We start from the raw sequence: 19,875 nt of genomic DNA on the forward strand, positions 1-19,875 counted from the left end.
GACCTTGTGGGTGATAATCAGTCATTACTGCTCGTTCACTGAGTTATTTATTTCATTGCATTCACGTGGCAATGCATCATTTATTTATGTGACAGTTGTTATCTATTACAGTGTTTCTTTCATGTGGCTAAGAATGAGATATTTTATGGAACATTAGGCTTCCATGTATCTGATGTTGCTACACGGATTCTGTTTCCTCTTCTCCCTGTGATACAGTCTGCAAACTCATAGGTCAGTTAATTGCGGGATATTGATACCAGTATTATGACTGCCACTGCAGCGCAAGTGATTCCTGAGGCATTTCAATATGTGGGATTGTGCTCTTCCAATAAAAAAATGACATTTGAGCCACTTTGCACAGCCTTCTCTAATGGGGTCTGGGATAAGAATGGCGATATGCGTTGGAGCTGGCAGAGGCACGGGCTGTGTTTTTGTTTATATATAGTATCAGCCAGCATTATTCCACTTGCAGTTGTCCCATAATCATCAATCATTCCCGCACGTGGGCCGGCTTCTGCTGCTAACCACAGAGAAGATAGACTGCGAGCTGCACCCTGGCACCTCCGACTGTTCAAGTAGAGCGAGTGTGTGGGACCGCGCTGGGAGTTGGTGGTGTTGGTGGTGGTGGGGGGGGGGGGGGGGGGGGGGGTTCTTGTTTGGTGATGGAGTGAGTTATGACAGCTTTCAGAACCCCCCTCCCATCCCCTCCTCTCCTCCAGCTCATTACATGCACCAACGTCCATCAATTCCCCTTCTTCAACACATTTACACACACACCCGTAGGTACCCCTCCCCAAACCGATCAGGAGCAGTTGGGAGGCTAATCATGTGATATGTTTAGAGGATGTGGGATGGGTCAGGCGCAACTGTTTTCTCAGGTTTCATTTGTCTCTGTCTCTCTATCTGCTTCAATCTCTTTCTGCGTAGGAGCTTTGCGAGAAGAGCTCTTGGCTTTGAGGACACTGCAGGGGGAAGATCCCAAAAAGATTTTGCAGTCTTGCACGCATGCAAAGATGTACTCCGATTATCAGCAATCACACACATTTCATGTACGGTATTCGTACATACGTACAAGACCACATAGAGTATATTTATTTGCTAATCTTTGCTCAGAGTTTGTGCTGTATACACAGACACACACAGGTACACAAATATCCCAGTGTTACCATGGCAAAAATACAGTAAGAATCCAGATGATCCTTAACAAAACGGTTATATAACTATTGCGGCACCAAGTCCTCTTATCTAAGCCTTCGTCTTTATTTCCTTTCAGCCTGGCTTTGCTGCTTTTCAGCAGCTCTTTACTTCTTCTGCACTTCACACAAGACATCACTGAACACATGAAGCACATTTGTAATTGCAGATGAGCCACTATTTTGTTGACTGTAAAAAGAAGACAGCTTTGTCATGGTTGTAATTAACAATATCCTCAAACTTTAAACAAAAATGAAGTGAGATTTTATTTTTAAATCTTGATAAAAATCTCCACGCTGTAGAAAGAATTTTACACTTAGTTAGATGCGGCCCACTTGAGAAGCACACCCACATTCTCTCTCTGCCTGCCTCTCATCATTACCCTTTTCCCTTATTACTCACCCCCCCAAAAAAAGCCTGACATGCGTAAGTAGATTTTGAGCCTCACCTCCCGCAGTTCCTTGGCCACATCTTTGAGCTCTTTGAGAATGCCTTCCAGCTGGTCGATCACCATCTTCATGTGGCTGCGGATACGTTCTCTCGGGCTGGGGGTCTCAGAGGTGTCCCGGGCCGGAGCTCTGCTGAGGGACATCCTTTACAAAGCAACGTGGGGCCAGTGGCCAACAGGCTGAGGGCGTGGGGGAGCCGAGCCGGGGTCCATGTCTTTGGCTACGAGGAGCCTCAGTGCTACTGATCCGAACAGGGGCCCCGCCACGCAGGGAGACCTCAACATCTTAAAAGCACCTGGGCAGCCAAAACACCTTGCCTCGCCCGCACACTCGGCACAGGGTCACACTCTGACATCCATGCCCTCTGGCAGACGCTTCCAAAAACGAAGAGAAAATTAGCTTGGGAAAAGTCAAATGCTGTAAATCCATGGAAAGAGAAGAGGGAAAATACATGGGCTGAAGCTGGTATGAAACTTACATAATATTGTTGAGCCAACTCATCTCATGTGTCAGTGTGTATGTTTGAAATTGTTCCCGAGGAGGTGCTATTTAAAAATGCCTGTCGATACAGGAAGAATACTTTTTCCCTCTTCCACTTTTCCTGTACAATCTTTTTCACTTGTGAAACACAGTGACATCACAGCAGACTAACATACAAAAGTGAAAGCAGAAAAGAGGTTTTTACGTTAACCTTTTGTCAGAGTAAGTAAGATAGGTTGTAAGCTAGATAGAAAAATAGAACTTCCAGCAGTGGCTCAATTTTGAAAATGATCTTTTTCTATTTTATTGGTAGCCAGCGGGGACAATATTTGCCTTCTAAATATAGTCCCTCAGTAAGGGGTACTGTCTGTGAGGAGAGAATGGACAGATCCTGGTTGAAAAAGGGAATATTCCTCTGTGCAGTGTTTCGTTTCCTTCTCCAGGATAAAAAGAATTTTCAGTAGAAACTCACATTAAAATAAACTTTGCTTCTTGTCCCTTTTCTTTGCAGATGATGACCTAATCGCGTTGTCCTTCATTTCTCGTCCGTGAAAAGGAAGAGCGTCGGTGTGTTTTTTTTTCCAATCTCTACCCCCAAATGCAGAGCTCATTCCAGGTGGCGTGTGATCAGGATGAATTGATTTCTAAGCACGCTGAACGTGACTTGTGATGAGAATGTGTGGAAGGATAACAAAAACAGAAATTATGGTGCAAATGAGACACAGTAACAAGGGGGCTGGAAAGCAAATGAGCACCGTCCCCTGGAATGTGGGTGGCAGCTTGTCTTACAGAACATCGCTCTCCAAGTCCCCTCGCAAAACACTGACCCGCAGCAGTCCACAGGGGTGTGCCCAAAAACCAAGGGAGCAGAAAAAGAAAAGGATTCTCTTGTCTCCTTCGGTTGTTGCTAAGGGAACCCAGTCTGCCTGCTTGTGCTGTGATTGGATAATTATTTTACTTCTTATCCATGTAGTGTTTGTTTTCTCTGTGGACTCTCTTCAGAGAGGCAGAGAGCTTTGTGCCATCCAGCAGCACAAGATAAATCCCATGAAAGCTTCCCAAAGGAGCCCAAGAGAACAAGCAGTGGGAAGAGCTCCTTGCCAAATCCAGGGCGATGCCACTGCTACAGGGTGTGCTGGCCAATCACACATGGCACCTGGTCAGACGGGAAGGAAAGCAATCACTTATTCTGTCATGTCTCATCTTCTTTTCCTCTCTATCCCTAATGTCTTTCACCAGTTTTTAGCAGCAGAAAGAGCAACATCAATAATGGTGAATAAAAATCATACATAGACACAAATAAAGAGTTTTCTTTCTTCTTTTTTCTTAGATGTTGTTAATACATCTCTTGCTTCAGCTGTACCTGTCTCACCTCCACACTCATGCACACACCCGTCGGGACACACACCTACTCACCTTCCCGTGCATCACTATGCTGTTGCTATGCTCAGAGCTCACTGTCCAGGTACAGCACCATCACTCAGGCTACACACAACCTGCTGGTTCTTTGGAGGTCCCTCTGTCGCACACACTAACATCTTCTCTTCTCACACTCTTGCTGTTCTCTCTTCCTCTCTCTGTCTCATACACACACACATGCAGTTCTCTCCCCCCCCCTCCCACTACTTACTGTCTTGACAGAGAGAGAAGCTTCTATCAGCAGGGTTATTTCACTCTGAGGTTGTGGCTCATCAGAGGAGGAGTAGAAGTGGAGGATGAAGCTGTGGAGGAGGAGGAGGAGGCAGGGGGCATGAGATGTGAACGATGAATGGCTCTGATAGCACTCTGAGAATGGAGAGAGGAGACTGAGGATGACTAAGAGCCAGAGGGGTTAGGAGAACTCCTGCTTTGGATTGTGATGCAGCCTCTACCATCACTCAGATAACTGCGCTGCCGAAAACACACCGGCCGTCATCCCAGTCAGCCTTCATCCGCATCTGGAGGCAGCAGACAGAGCTGCTGTGAAGAAAGAAGCTGTGTGATTCTTATGACAGCCTCTCCCTCTTTGTCTTTTGGCCTGATTTAGTCTCTTCGTCTCCCCCCCGCCTTTCTGTCACTCTTTCTCCGGCCCCGTCTCTCTGCCCCTGCGCCCTCGCTGTGTCCTCGCTGACTGCCGGATGAAGGGAAGCTGATGCCAGAGTTTATCGTGGGGCTCAGGCTCCTGCCAGCACCACTCGGCTCTGCTGCTCGGCGGTGTGGAGGAGGGGTTTGCTGCTTTAAAGGCACAGTGTATCACGCAGCACCTCCTCTGCTTCGCTTCTCTCCCATCCTCTCCCCTCTGCTGCTGTCGACACTCCCTCGCTATCTCCTCTCACTCTGCCTATCTAGCCTTTGTCACTGCTCTGTTGAAGGTGTTATCTCTCTCTTAAATCAAGTTGAAGTCTTCCTCTGTTTCTTGCCAAGCAGTCTCCAGGGACAGAGTGTCCACAGATCCCTGGCTGTTATATCATTAATATACAAAGCAGGTTGGTGTTTGATGACCTCATCTGACTGTCAGACATAGGAGGGAAGGACCAGCATGACTTTTTCCTCTCCCTTGTCCTCTTCATTAAGATTTTCACTTTAAACACAAGACACAGTCCTACATAAAACACACTGATATGAAATTAGTTTTTCGAAAGCAAATTTATAACATGGACTTCTTGAGCAGTGCTTTCCAGTTCTAAAAAGGGTTTTGGCAGATAACTGTTGTAAACAGCTAGAGGCTCTGTGCATTCCTTTGCATAAATGTAAAGAGAAATGAGGAATGGATTCAGGTTAGGTTGGTCTTTAATGCAGATGAATTTGAGCTGGTGTCCTCTGTGGTTTCTACCACTAGGATCACAGACATTAAGCTGATGCTGTAAGGCTAATTGGGGGAAAATTCTGCAGTATAATAAATTCTCTTTTGAATGTTTTCTTTGATTAATAAATAATCAAGTTTTGCTTGGGAAAATATTGTAAAGAAATGCTTTAAATTCCATGTTATCCTTTTATAAATGTGCAGTAAAATTGTGTCATCTTAGGTCTTCATCAAAATTTTAATATCTTGTCACATCTTAAAGTACACACAGTGGCTCCCTGTGGAGTTGAGGGACTGTGTCTTTTCTCGCGTTTACATGTGGTTTGTGCCATTGTGCAGAGATATGATGCTTCTCAAAAACTGCTATCTCCAAGAAGCAAGTGTTCTTGAGCATGTTTCCTTTAGAGTCTAAATGTCTTTGTTCTCTATTCACATACGGGGAGGCTTCTCTGAATACAGCAACAGTTTGCATCATTTTATGTCTGTGCAAAAATACCTTTTTAGGAGGGTACTTTTGTGTATTTAATGGGGCTTTTTCTTGAAAGACCGAATGTAAACTAAGTGACAGACCTCTCAGTGGAAAGGTTCAGTTGCACAGAACCGATAGCTCCGTGTCAGTGATGCCTTCACTGCAGGGGAATTAGATTTTTTTCCCCGAAGTAAAACACATCTTTAATGCTAAGGTCATTCTCACTAGTGAGTTTTCCTAGAAGTCTGGAGTGAATCCAGCAAAAATATTGGTTCCACTTAATATATCTGTCGTGGATTTATTGTGTCATGTTGTTCATAGAGACATTTTATATGTATTACTTTAACTTTTTTGGAGTTTGACACAGGCTGGTGCATAAACACAATAAAGCACAAAAGCTTATGCATTTAAAGACCCGCAAACACATACTTGAGTACAAACATATAAACACCAAAGAGGGTACTCCAGTCCAGGGACAACTACAAGGGTAATTTCGTATGAAAATAATACAGTTTAGGAGAGATTATATTTGACATGCACTGTAGTATTTAATTTACTGCAGTAAAGTGGCCTATAGCCTACATTTTTGCACACAAACATGCCCATCCATAACTGCATGGCTTTGTAAGATTATGTTGGCTTACGATATTTAAGAGAAGCCACACTTCATTCAGTTTATTAAAATAAAGAAAAGCCAGATGTAGAAAACCGCATATAAACTACATTTTCCAATCCTTAAGACAAAAACATACCAAAGTTTACTGGTCATGTTGGTATGTTTTACAAAACTTGGAAGGACATCAGAATTCTTTATTACACACATTTCATGCTGTGAGCTGCCCACTTCATCGTATATGTCGATAAAAGGAATGAATAGTTTGAAAAATGTACCGATTCCCTTTATTGCTGAGAGGATTAAAACCACTCTCATGTCTGTAAGTTAATCACTTCGCTACAGTCAGCAGCCAGGTGAGTGGAGTTTACAGCAAATTCTGGTTCTATAGCTGGAGGAAACCGGTAACCTGGATCTATCAACAGACAACACAAAATAAATAAATAAATCACCCATCAGCACCACTAAAGCTTTAATACGTTGCTTTATTTTCACCTAAGGTTCAAATGTAAAAACAGCCCTTCACATTTTTTCAGTCTCTGGGGCTGGTGCAATCCCAGAGACTTTGACAAGCAACCAGCACAGGCTTTAAGAAGTTATTGTGCTTCACCACTACATCAATCTTCATGGCAAACTTAGACCATTTCAGTATTTGTTGAGGTATTTGTGGAAAAAGTTCAGTTTCCTTTAATGATGTTTGGAATTGAAGGCTGCAAATTTCTTTTCAAAAGTCTGTCTATTTTTTTAATTGACTTCAGTCATACGTGTGGGATCACTGTCCCTCTAACCTCAAATGTGCACATTCTTATCATCTGTCTTTCTTCTGACCTGTAGAAATCCTTTCCCCACAGAACTACGCAAAAAAAAAGAAAAAAGGCACAACTCCTCTATTTTCAGCATCCCATCTTGATACAGCGCTGTTGTGACACACAAACAAGGTCTTGTCAAACCCACTTTGAACTGATCCCAATTCAGAGGTTATCTTTACTACAAGTTTCAGCCCAATGTGTTGCAATGAAAAAGAGAAAAGTCACAACTCGTATTATTCCTTCAGTTATGTCCCCACAATGTTTTTTTCTCTCCTCGCCATCGTGTGGCACTGTTGTGTAGTTGTGACGTGCTCCCTTTTCTCTGCTCTAATTCAAGGCTAAAGTAGTGGATAGAAAGTTGAATGTTATTGGTGCTAGACTCATGTCCTGGATTGTGTAGTGTTACATGGCACAATTACAGTGTGAAGAAATCCCATGTAAAATGTAAAGTAGAATCAGAAGTGGATTCATTGCATTCTTAAGCCAACTTCAATGTACACTAGTTGAATTATTTACGTATTTTGCATTTGGTTTGTTTCTTGCATAATTTAATCAAAAGAATATAAATAAATTAAATGATTTCACTAATAAATACACTCACTAAGAGGCTTAAACATTTTCCCACATAATCCCTGCAAATCACAATTTTGTGAGGCAGAGGAATTGTAAGGCACATCTGGCAAATAAAATATGCATGGCCAAACATAGGCCATGTAGCTTGTTTATGATTTCTAGTAGTGTCCTTAATTTCAAGCAGACAAACACTGTGGACAGAGAGCTCAGCGCCATGCAGCCTGTCTTACAACGACACCAGTCTGTCCTCTTGTCTGTCTCCTGACCTTTTGATATTTCACTCTGCACCCGGTGTGAATGTGTTTTTATGTGTGTCTGTTTTTTTTAGGAATCATGCAGCATGCAGAAGAGGTTAGGATGTCTCCGACTGTAATATGCTGTGATGAATCACTGCTCTTGCACAACGAAAAGGGGCTTAAGTGATTGATTTCTCATTTCTTTTATTTATCTGTGGTGACAACGTGAACATGTACCCCGTGATGCAAACAACTTGCTTTTCAGCGAATCTCACAAGTCTTCAATTTTAGTCCCAGTAATTGACAGAAACAAACAGTTCTAAGTTTCTGTCATGCTCATTTGAGCTAATTCAACGAAACAAAAAAAAATAAAAAATTTACTCACATTATTTTCACATGATGCACTAAAAGAGAAAATGTTGATGCGAGAGATTTTACGTTTTCTCAACTCTGAAAGCTTTTGTTGACCTAACTAAGGTTTTCAAGTTTGATCAAGAGTTTAGTCAAGACCCCTGGCAACTTGGAGCTTCTTGTTCGGCCCATTAGGGTAACCCCATAAGGCTAACAAACAAATTCTTGCTTCAATGCTATGCATTTCTACCTTCATTAAACATAGATATTCTTGTTAAATAAACACAGCGCATTTTACCTTGGTAAATCAAGGGAAATGTGCGTTCCTGTAAATAGATACTGAATAAAACAATGAATGTTATCTGAAATATTTATTCCATTTAACAGTGAACACGGGTTAAGCGCCTCACATTAAACATTTGTTAAAAAGAAATTGTTTAGTCCCATTTCAGTACGAGGAAATGCTGAAAGTGTTTTTGTCTGTCTGAACACAGTTAGAGCATACTGGGCCTCGACCACTTCAAAACATTTTGTCTTTAACTTGTACACTGAAATTAAACAGCAATGTCTTCCCAGACATCCTTGGTTGGTTACTCAAGATAATTCACAGACCTTGTGAGAAGTTTCATGAGGAAACTATGTGGTAGAAAATAGTTATGACATGAAACAGCTCAAAGTAGGATTGTCATGGGTAACTTGGCCATCATTTCTTTAAAGAGACACTGCTGCAGCTGAAATTTTGGGATGAACGTCCCCTTTAGTAACATTTAAAGCCAGAAGAAGAGGTGTTGAAATTAATAATAGGCTTACTGAACACGTACATGGTAATTATTTCCCTCCCTATGGTTGGTGGCCTCTAAATTTACAGGTGAAAAAGAACTTCTTTCAGAGATTAAAAGACAAAATTAGTCAAGATATAGACTGACTGGTTTATAACATTTGACCATTTTTTTGCATGCACACATTAAAGTTTTACTGTGCAATAATGAATCAAATAGTTGAAACACTAGACATGCGCCTCTTGGTAACTGGCAAATGTTTATCTGCTTCAGAGGCAAAGGGAATTGGCCGGGGATTTTTTTTTTACATGACATTTAACGACAGTGCACTAGAACAGGCTACAGAACATAGCTTAAAGCCATATCTGGCTTTCCTATTAACAGTCGCAGCAAAAGCTTTGTTTTCAGAGATCTTCGAGAGCCACTAAGCTCAAAAAAGATGGTCGGAATTGCTTTGAAGGTATATCTCATCTGTTCTGGATAATAAATGTTCAGGGCATACAGGCCAAAGAGGTATGCTAAGAGAGGTTTGGAATGTTAGGTTACAATGTCCCCTTCCAACATAACTGTCTGGTCTTGCACATGTATGCCGGCTTTGTCATCTTGTAGGACGGTGAGAGTGACATCAGACACACCCTGCAGCATTGGTTCCAAAATGTCAGAATCCTGAAGAAAAACAACAAATGCATTATTGAGAGCTTACAAAATTAATTTTTGACTTGACATTTTAGTACCATGCTACTGACTTGTTATTCAAATTGTGGAGTTTTTAACCAGAAAAAGCATTTCTTTAATCAATGACTATAGCTATCATGACACACCCACCAACCCTGTGATGAGTTTTATACAGAAGTATTATCTACTAAGGAACACCAGCCAACCAACTGTTTCCTTTAAGCAGACAAAAATGGAGTAGGGTTGAAGTCATAAAAAGCTGCAATCCTCCCCCTAAAATGATCTGGATCGATAAACTGCACTGGGGAATAAGGAATTAGCAACACGACCTGAACTACTTCTCTTTTTTCCTACCGTTACTATTACTTGTTTAATTATTCATTTAAATGGAGGGAAAATGCATATTTATGAACATTTGCATGTAAATGCATAAACTTACCGAGCACTTCAGGAAAAAGCTTTGTTGCATCTTCCTGGAATAAAATGGGTAGGCCTCTCGGTGCTGCCATCTTTCGGTGGGACACAATGTCCGAAGTCTAGGGAGTATCCAGTGGAAAACACAAGTATTTCAATTTGTATAGGACTGTAATGAACCTCTAACAAGTGCAAAATATCAGGCAAATGAGCACATCACTCGTCAACACACATCAAGTTTATCCAGGTTTTCTATCTCCCACCCTTCTTGGATTGGAACAGTTTCTGAAGGCTGGGCATGAATTTGTCAAGGGGTGCATTAAACTTTGCTTGTGATCGGAGGGAATTATTCAGATATCTAAACAAGACCATTAACGAAATATGGCCATTCAGAGTCTGCACCATATGAAACACCTGACCACGTTACAAAAAGCAAAACATATTTCAAAAGGCTAAACTCGACGTTCGCAATGGCCCTCCATGGAAGTAAGATTGTTAGGGTAAGAATATTGGGAAGGTCACAGAATGTAATGGATCGGACATTTCAATGTAACACTGGAAAGAAAGAATGGCAATTGTGTAAAAGTGGATTTTGATTAAAAATTCAATAAAAATGTGACTCTGACACAACTACTAACAAATGGAGTAAGTAATGTACTCTTTAAGAGGACATGCAGTAGAACCCCCCCCCTGGTATTACAAATTTTGGGACTGATGGTATAGTGGGTGCAGTGTGAAGGAGGGGTCTTGAATCGAGTGATGATAAAGTTTGTCAAAACATTTCCCAATTATGTTTTAGCCTTGGCATAGTTGGCATGTTGGATTACGAAAAGAGTGCTCCTAATAAGTTTAGCCCAAACAGTCTAAATAACCATTCTGAGCTAAGGTAATGTAACGTCATGTAAGTAAAAACACACTTTAATTACCTACTTGAGCTCCCAATTCTATCCCAAATCTCTTCATCTTAAAGATCTCATTGTTAGATATTTTCACAACTTTGCTCCCAAACTGCAGGTTTACTTGTGGTTCCCAGAGTTTTCAAAAGTAGAATGAGAGGCAGAACCTTCAGTTATCAGGCTCCACTCTCGTGGAACAAGCTGTCGGTATATGTCTAAGAAGCAGACACCCTCTCTAACTTTAGGCTTAAAACTTTCCTTTTTGATAAAGCTTAGGGGTGGCTCAGGTGACCCTGAAACATCCCATAGTTAAGCTGCTATAGGCCTAGACTGCTGCTATGACACACCTTTGCTCTCTTTTTTCCCTTTTCTTATTTTCTCATATGACATTATGTACATTTGGCATTCTTGCTGTCATTAAATTGTGTTTCTCTTTCTCAGCAGGTATCCTTTGAATGGAGTTATGGTGTTTGTTGACCCCTCTTTCCTGTCCTCTTAAACCCCTGCTGGTGGAGGTGGATGGCTACTCTTCCTGAGTCTGGTTCTGCCAGAGGTTTCTTACTGTTAAATGGGAGTCATTTCTCACAAAATAATGACTCCCCAACTGAAGTTGACATCTAACTCTGGCCATGTTTGATCAAGTTTTTTCGGGTTTTCTGTTCAGGAAATGTCTGACAGAGAGCTTCTTAAGACCTGTTCAAACTGAGGCGTGTGCATGCGTACAGACAGTCATGCTTTTTGGCAGAGGTGGAAAGAGTACAAAATTATTTTACTCAAGTACAAGTACTGTTACTCTGTTGAAATTGTACTCAAGTACAAGTATATTTACCAGTCAAAAAATCTACTCAAGTAAAAGTAAAAAGTAAATAATTTAAAATGTACTTTGAGTAAAAGTAAAAAGTTACTTTTTCACAATCTGTGTTTTCTGCCTCTACTGTGAAGCCCACATGGGACATCGAAAGCCCACCTGGCAAATTCCCATTGTCATTGTGACACAGCACACAGTGTTCACTGCACACAACAAAATTGCATTTATACCTCACCCATGCAAGGGGGCAGCCCCAAATGGCGCCCCAAGGCAGCAGTGCAGTGAGACGGTACCATTATACAAGAAATGTGAAAGTCAACTGTGGCGCCGAAATCTCCTTGCTTGCCTGTTTGCACCAATCGTTCGTGAACACATGATAAGCCCAATGTCACTGCTACAAAGACAGTTGGTTTCAGCACCGAAAATCGTCATTGGCTACCCCTGACAGTTTACATATCTGCGGTTATCAATTCAAACATTGGGCTTATTTGTTTTGTTTAATATTCTTTCTGGCCTGATGGACGTATATGTGGTAGGACCAATAGTTCTCGAGGTCAGTGGGTAAGACGGATAACGACAGGTTAGCAAGCGGACGTGCTCATACTATTAGCCAGCTGAATAAGCACATTAGTTGGCATAGCTAATTGCCGTTACAGTGCCAACAACAGGTTGCTAATTCAATATTATATTAGCAGTATCATACACAGTTTTCGGGACATGGCTAGGACTCCTAGCCTTGTCAGTTTAAACATGGAAAGGGAACGAGAAACATGACTTACCTCAACGTGCTTACGCAGATTAGATGTCGAATTCTTGTAAGCCGAAATTTTGGACTTCTTTGGTACACATAGTGTGCACTCCATAACATAACTATCACCCCGTTTTTCCGTGAAGCTAAACATCTTACTCAGATAGGGCCAGGGGTGCACTAGGTCAGAAGAACTGCTCTCCGTATTTCCATTGTCCGCCTCCATGTCTGACTCTGCCATCCTCGTCTGAGTGAGTGACAGTTCGCACGCGCCAACACTCTTTATAGTAGGCTAGAATTCTAGAGCCAAACCGGCGCAGGGGCACAACGTTCAGTATTTGCATCCCATAATAATTCATTACCAGAACGCAAATTTTTTTTTACTCAGTAACGCTTGTGCTGTAAAATGTACCGAAGTACATAACTTGAAAGAAAATGTACTTAAGTAAGAGTAAAATTACACATTTTAAAAAGTAGTTAAAAAAGTACAAGTACACAAAAAAGCTACTAAATTACAGTAACGCGAGTAATGTAATTCGTTACTTTCCACCTCTGCTTTTTGGTCTTTTGCCATGCAGTACTGCCACACATTGTATTTCTCACGCTGAAAAAAAAATATTCTATAAATTTCTATGGCGCATTGCTATCGCTGTGGAAACGGCAGGAAACAAGCACGTCTCACATGAGTCTGAGCAGAGCAGTTGTTAATAACAACAACACTAATAATATTATTGTTAATCAGACAGGTTTTTTTAGGTTGCATATAGCAAAGCATTATTTTTGAGTCTGTTTAAATTGAAAACTTTAATGAGATCAATAATTACTAGTTATCATTCTTCGAGTGTAGTTAAGTTTGGCACGACTGTGTCTGACTCGGCAAAGAGCTGCATGTTCCTCTTTGAACACACAACCTCCCCCTGCTCTGTAGCTGATGTATGTTATGTTGTTTTAGCTAACTTTATTGTAGTCCGAGCAGCTTCTCTTAGGCTGCAATTTCATGTGTCAGTTAACACAACCGATCAACTTGTTTATTCGGCCAGATAATTAGGGGAAGAAATTATCGTAATAACAAAAATAAAATTCCATTGTACCATTATAATTTATTAATGTGCTATAGAGAGAGTATATATATCTTATCTATCTTTTTATCTTTTATCTATTTACTTTAGATAAAAAAATCATAGCCGTGAGGCCAATTAATTAATGAACTACCAATCAGTCTTTAAGAAGTTTTGTTTCAATTCTCGTGCTCTCCATTGAGCTTCCCATAACACGGTGTAGAACACAAGCTGTCCTGCTTTTAGTTAACAATTCCAGTACACCATAAGGTGGCTTTAACTGTTTAGAAATCACCTTGACAGCATTGATTATTTATCAATGCCTATTTTGGCTTATATGTGGATTTATCTGCACCTGCTGGCTGGAAGGTTCGAATTGTTCTACCACTGAGAACATAACCGAAGCAAAGTTGTAGTTTTATTTTTTTGGCATTCATCACCACCCTTCATCACAGGGTTAATGTGAAAAAACTTTGGTTAGGTTTGGGTATTTCTCCTTCTTCACCAAACATGTGTGACCTTACATGTGGTCTCTCAGTAAGGAGCACCCTGTGTCACATTGAGCACGTACTTTGTGCTGGAACTGTTTGCTCACCTTTGACCAGTGTGGCTGAAATTTTTTACATTAAAAAGACATCAAACGACATTCAAATGTGAATGTCACCAAATTCATTTATTTATCCACTTCATAAAGTGAAAGAAACAAGAGACTTTCAGGAACCGCAGTTAATGTAGACTTGGTAATGTTTTAGTAAAGGTATCTTTAAAAAGTCTGCATTTCAAATCAGCTGCAGAAGAATTCTGACTGAAGTCTGAAGCAAGCTGCACAGTAATAATATATCAGTCTCATCGGGAAAATATCATAGAATTGGACTGATAAAAAAGAAATTTTATCAAGCTAAGAGGTGACTGTATGCTTCTTTTTTTTAATATAGATTTCAACGTTTCTGTCCGGGTTACAGCGACCAGTTTTCTGTTTATCTTTTCAAGTCTCATGAACTAAACATCCTATTAATGCTTTATTATGTTTTATTTGTACTCTAGGAAGAGCTGATTAGTGCTTGTGTTTCAAAGGTGAAGTTTATTGCTACCTAACTAAACATTTCATTGCCCAAGAATTCATGTGCAAAATCATTTTTGCACGAATATCTAACAGGATAAAAACCATTAAGTCACTGCCTTTTTTATCGGCAAGGTTAAAGGTAAACATTTTTTTATGTGCCAAGAAAACACTTACCTAGCCATTACAACCATAACTCAGGAATATCATAAGACTGTGACCACATCTCACTTTTTGTTGGACTTCTATCATGGTTTTCCACCCTTAAAACAATGGTAATCGTGTAGATCTACTGTTTTGTTCAGCAGAAAGTCTGTGTGAAGCTCTCACATTTATATTATTGTCTCTTGTATTGGCTCCAATTTTGTGTTTTATTAAAATTTGCTGAATTGGCCAAGCACACAAAGAGTTCTATAAATAAATGTATACATATGTTAATGAGCTCTATAAATGAGAAAAAGATAACAGTTAGACATTGTGCCCATTGTTTTTTGCTGTGGGTGTTTTTCATACAGCATTGCGCACCTGAACTGACTGTGACTATTACCGGGACAACTGCCCCAGTTCTTGCTATGGTTCTAACAGCTGGGTGATGAACCATACTGCTCCAATCAGATGTTACCATTTTTTATTTTTCATATATAGTTTACTATTCATTCTCAAGCTGTATTTGCTATTCAATGTAGTAGTAATATGTTTATTTGATTATAATTTTTATTATTTCTTTCATACCGATTGTCATGATTGCTATTGTTTCTAGTTGTTCATAGACAAACATCTTAGAGCATCTATTAAATTTTGGAAGATGTTTAGCTTCTTTCATTTTTTCCACCTCTGGCCACATCAGCTCAAAGGTTACGAATCAATCACTGGTAGGCGTGGTTCCACCTTAATGGTTCCTACCTAATTTCTGGAACTGTTGTCATCACATCCCTCTAGTCTCAATGGAAGTCCTGCTCCGTAACTCAGTATCTGACATTCAGGGAACAATCAAATTTAATGACAGGATCACAAGATAAATCAGAGTATGTTAGATGATTATAAAAACATCTAAATCAGGACCAAATTTTTAAAATTTTCAGTGGAATATTGGGTAATATTTGTCCTTCTCAAGTGGAAAATGATGAACTGTAATGAGAGGTACACTTATTATATATTTAACCTGTAATTGAATCAGCAAATTTGCTTTTGCACTCAACTAGAGAAAAAGTAAAAAGCAATAGACAGTAAAATAAAAGTGAATTACAGAAATATTGTAAAATTTATTTCAACCACTGTACTTGTCCTAAAGTACTAAATTAGTTTCTCCCAGCATTTGTATTCTTTTGCTGATTTGCCATTGCAGAGCTTATAATATGGAATTGTAACGAGTAGTGACCATCTCCCATTAACTCCAAGCAGTGGCATGAACACACAAGTCGACTCCACCATTTAACTGTGACATCAACAGAGCTCGATGGAGGATGGAGTCCGTCACGGTTTAGCCCTGCTTATTGAGGGTCAGTGTGGTTATCTCCTATTGTGAGGATGCACTGAAAATAGAAATGAGCCCAGCATGGCGAGACATTATATAGGTTTTCAACTGCTTCAAGGATAGAAAGCCAAATGCAGTGGGAAACCTAACTGCAACATTCCCCCTTCAGTGACCATCACTGGTTGATTTCTCATTTGAAAATGTGTTTATTTTTGTGCTACTCATTAGTATTGCTTTTATATTTGCTCAAACAAGTGAGTCTAATATTAATTGTGCTCCTATTTTCTCAGCTGGTGTCTATTAATCAGGTAAAACTATTGCTGTTTAGTGAGCCCTTTCCTTTCCTCAACACAGCAGAATCTAATTCTGATAGGACATTAAGACCGATTGCTGGTGGGTAAGGATTTTATGTGTTCATCTTTTCCTGTGATGGTAGATTTTGTTTGATTGATTCGCCTCTGCACTGATTGTTGTTTTACATGAGCTGTTAAGAATTGTAGAATTCATACTGCACTGTGGAAGACAGTGAAAACAATTAACCTGATCAGATGTACATCATGCCAGAGCAAAGTCAAGTGTGTTATCTGGAAGTTATGGGAGGTAGGATAACGGAAAACCTCAAAGCCATAGAAAATGTCTTCAGTAAGAAGTTATGCATCTTGTTCATGTATAACTTGATTAGCAGCTAAATATAGAAATACAATTACAATACAGAAATGAACATAATTTGAATCTTTAGAAAAACCTGCATCAATGTTAAAGGGATAGTTCGCCTCTTTTGACATGAAGCTGTATGACATCCCATATTAGCAATATCATTTATGAACATTTACTTACCCCCCACTGCGTCCTGTGAGCCAAGTTCCAGCCGAGTTTTGGCGTTGACGAAGGTAGTCCGGCTAGTTTGCTAGGGTCCCGAAAATAAAGCGTCTTGCTTCTCAAAACAATATGCGTTCAAAAGAGTAATACATTTGCATCACAAAATCCTCCCTCCAGAAAAAGTCAGACCTCACAATCGCTTGGCGCTATTTTTGCCTCCCTTCATATCAATGCGTTCAGCCATCTAGCGATTGCCGCACCTGTTACGGTGTTTCCTGCTCAGAAGCAGGGGACTGCTCAGTCTGCACTTCGGTCTGCACGGTTTACACAGCCCGTAATGATACGAAGGGAGAGAGAAATAGCGCCAAGCGATTGTGAGGTCTGACTTTTTATTTTCGGGACCCTAGCAAACTAGCCGGACTACCTACCTTCGTCAACGCCAAAGCGAGGCTGGAACTCGGCTCACAGGATGCAGCAGGGGGTAAGTCAATGTTCATAAATGATATTGCTAATATGGGATGTCATACAGCTCCATGTCAAAAGAGGCGAACTATCCCTTTAAGGTCTGTAGCCATGTGGATATAAAAGCTGAGAATGTTCTGTCATTTTAAAACACCTTAACCAATCATGTTAGAGCGCTCTAAGCAGCTCATGTTGCATCATCTCTCACCAACACACAGACATGAAATGAGGGGAAGAGAGGGTTACTGTATCAATGGGGTGCATAAACTTCAGCTTTTCTGGTTTTACAGCTTTTTGAGGATAAAAATGGTTGTTTGTATGTCCGTACTTAGTTTTAAGGTCAAGGTTGGAATTAAGGTAAACTACCATTACCTTAATACCCAGTCCCCACAAAGATTGCTTACATGCTTGTACTCCCCACAAAGGAGTACAAGCATGTGTGTGTGTGTGACACGAGTCGCTAATTTGCAGGTGCGGCAATCATCACCACTCTGCTGTCCAAGAAGCACCAAGCAACCAACTCTGCATTTATATTTGTTGTGACAGTTGCCATGTGTCAGACTACCACAGCTCTAGAATCTGGGTGAGCAAATTTCAGTCAGTATTTGCAAAATTCATGCAGACCAGGGAGATTTCTATAGATCCTCCCAAATTGTGCCAGGAACAGCACATAAAGATTCAAATTCACTTTGAGATGACAAAAGCATAATCCATGATAACCTTTAATCCCTTAGCTCTCTTCACCCTGTTTGCTCCTCTTACCATTCATCAGTACACTAAACCAAGTTTTATCTTTCCATCTGTTCTTTCTTCACTGCTCCAGTGTGTTCACTTTGCTGAGAATGCCCTCTCCGTCTCCTTGTGAAATGCTAAGTAGCCGTCCCCCTTTAACCCAGCCCTTCTTTCAGAAGCTAAGGTATCTTTGGTGTGCTGTTTGCCAAGAGCAATAAACAAGTGTAATAGAATTGCAGAGGGGGTAGCTGAGATAGCCAACTGTGCATCTCCCATCACCCCTGGCTCCCCAGCCGTGTGCTAACAAGCCCAGCAGCGTCATTGTGAATTCATAACAAGTTGCACCAATGTGGGTCATCTCGACTGGCTCCACATTTTCCTCACTGCCCCTCCTTCCCCCTATTTTTCCACCTTTTCTCCACACCTGTTTGATTGTTTGGCAAACATATGCCTCAGCTGTGCTTGAGACTCCAGTTGATAAATGTATTCTCTTACAAGTCAACCTCACTCACGGCTAGAATGAAATGATCGCTGATGTATTACCTGTATAGGCGAGAGTTTAATTAGAGCCCTTTACAAGAGGACTCTTTTGGATAAATAGAGGATGATTGAGAGAATTTCTTAGAATTGCTACCATTTTTCTTGTGTCATACTTGTTAGATTTGTTGTGTAACACAATGAATCCTTTGTGTCGACCTGGAATTTAGACATTACTTCTAAAACAGCAGCGCATTGTTCTTGCAATAAACATGCTGCGGGAACAAAGCTAAAATGAGGTGGACAAACAAAGTGTGTCTACCGTATGTCACGATTTCTTTTTAAATCTTTTAGACTCTGCATGATGGACATAATGAAAAAAAAATCTTGTTATTTATACTTACATAGAGGTACCATAATGTAAATGTCAGCTTTTCATGATTCAGAATCGGAGTTTAAATTATCACTGCTTAAAATGCAGACCTATTCAAACGGATGTCATCAAATTATCAAATGCTTGTTTATTACCTGTTATTGCCAGAGAGCGATTAATTCTAATTATTGGCCTGAGCCAAGCATTTTAAAAAATTGAAAAGATCACAGATCTTTTTGTTTTCTTGGAAAGTCTTGAAAACTAAGGTGCCATTTATACTAATCTGTTTCTATATCGTTTCTATCGCGGATGCACTGTCCATTTACATTAAAATACTGGAATACGACTTCATAGGTGGAAGGATTCAAAGACACCGGAGCCCACGTAAGCATTCGCATACGATGCTGATTTTAGCAGTTGTAAACGGTGAAAAACGAGGATCCGCAGTGCTGAGCTCTAGCTACTCGGCTTTTAAAATGAGAACCCAGCCACTGCAGCAACGCAAGCCGTACATGGAGCGCCGCTTTTGGGTTGGACCGGGAAGAAGCAGCGCATGGTGGGACAATTTCGTGGACCAAGTTGTTGTCACCGAAGAATGGCGCGAGAACTTTCGAATTTCCAGAGCAGCCCTGATAAATCTGTTAATATAAAGCAGTTGCTCATGCTCCAGATCCAAGGGCGATCATGTGATGTGATGGCTGATTAGTCATGTGACTAGCGAATCAGCCGATCCCCGTTTCAGTGTAAATGTAAATAGTTTGCAAGACGCCGACACAAAGAAATGGTGAAATTAATTAATGTAAACAGAGCCTAAGTTAGCTTTAGGGTTTTTGCTCATTAGGGTTCAAGTCTTACTTAACAGACGACTTTTATTGATGTTGTTGTTCTCTCTTTGGCCTGTCTTACCTTTAGTGCTCTTTATATTCTCAGTAGACTTCTTACACAGATTATGTGCAAGTGTGTGACCCATTAAACAGCAGCAAAAACAACAGAACAGTCAACCCAATAGTAGAAAAAAAAATGTGCTTCAAGGCATTCATGAGAAACCTTGCAATGAGGCACCTTTCTACGGTGTTGTGCTAAGGTATTGACACTTTGTGCTGTAAAGTGTGAAATGACTTGGCCACTCTGATCACAACCTGCT

General features: G+C 40.5%; 1 protein-coding gene across 2 annotated transcripts in view; it reads right to left on the minus strand.

Annotated features, from left to right (window-relative positions):
• Positions 1-4,307, minus strand: part of insyn1 (inhibitory synaptic factor 1) — a 51,187-nt gene extending 46,880 nt beyond the window's left edge. Inside the window, exons 1-2 of one of the 2 annotated variants that reach the window (XM_075464191.1) lie at positions 3,754-4,307; positions 1,643-3,279 (exon numbers count right to left, since the gene is read on the minus strand). In XM_075464191.1, the coding sequence (XP_075320306.1) occupies positions 1,643-1,786 (144 nt within the window). In that variant the 5' untranslated portion in view covers positions 1,787-3,279; positions 3,754-4,307. Of the gene's footprint in view, positions 1-1,642; positions 3,280-3,539; positions 3,638-3,753 lie in introns of those variants that run through there. The other variant, XM_075464199.1, reaches the window with a different exon arrangement.
• Between the last annotated feature and the right edge of the window lie 15,568 nt (positions 4,308-19,875).

The sequence above is a fragment of the Odontesthes bonariensis genome, chromosome 1 (assembly GCF_027942865.1).
Source record: "Odontesthes bonariensis isolate fOdoBon6 chromosome 1, fOdoBon6.hap1, whole genome shotgun sequence".
Lineage (NCBI taxonomy): Eukaryota > Metazoa > Chordata > Actinopteri > Atheriniformes > Atherinopsidae > Odontesthes > Odontesthes bonariensis.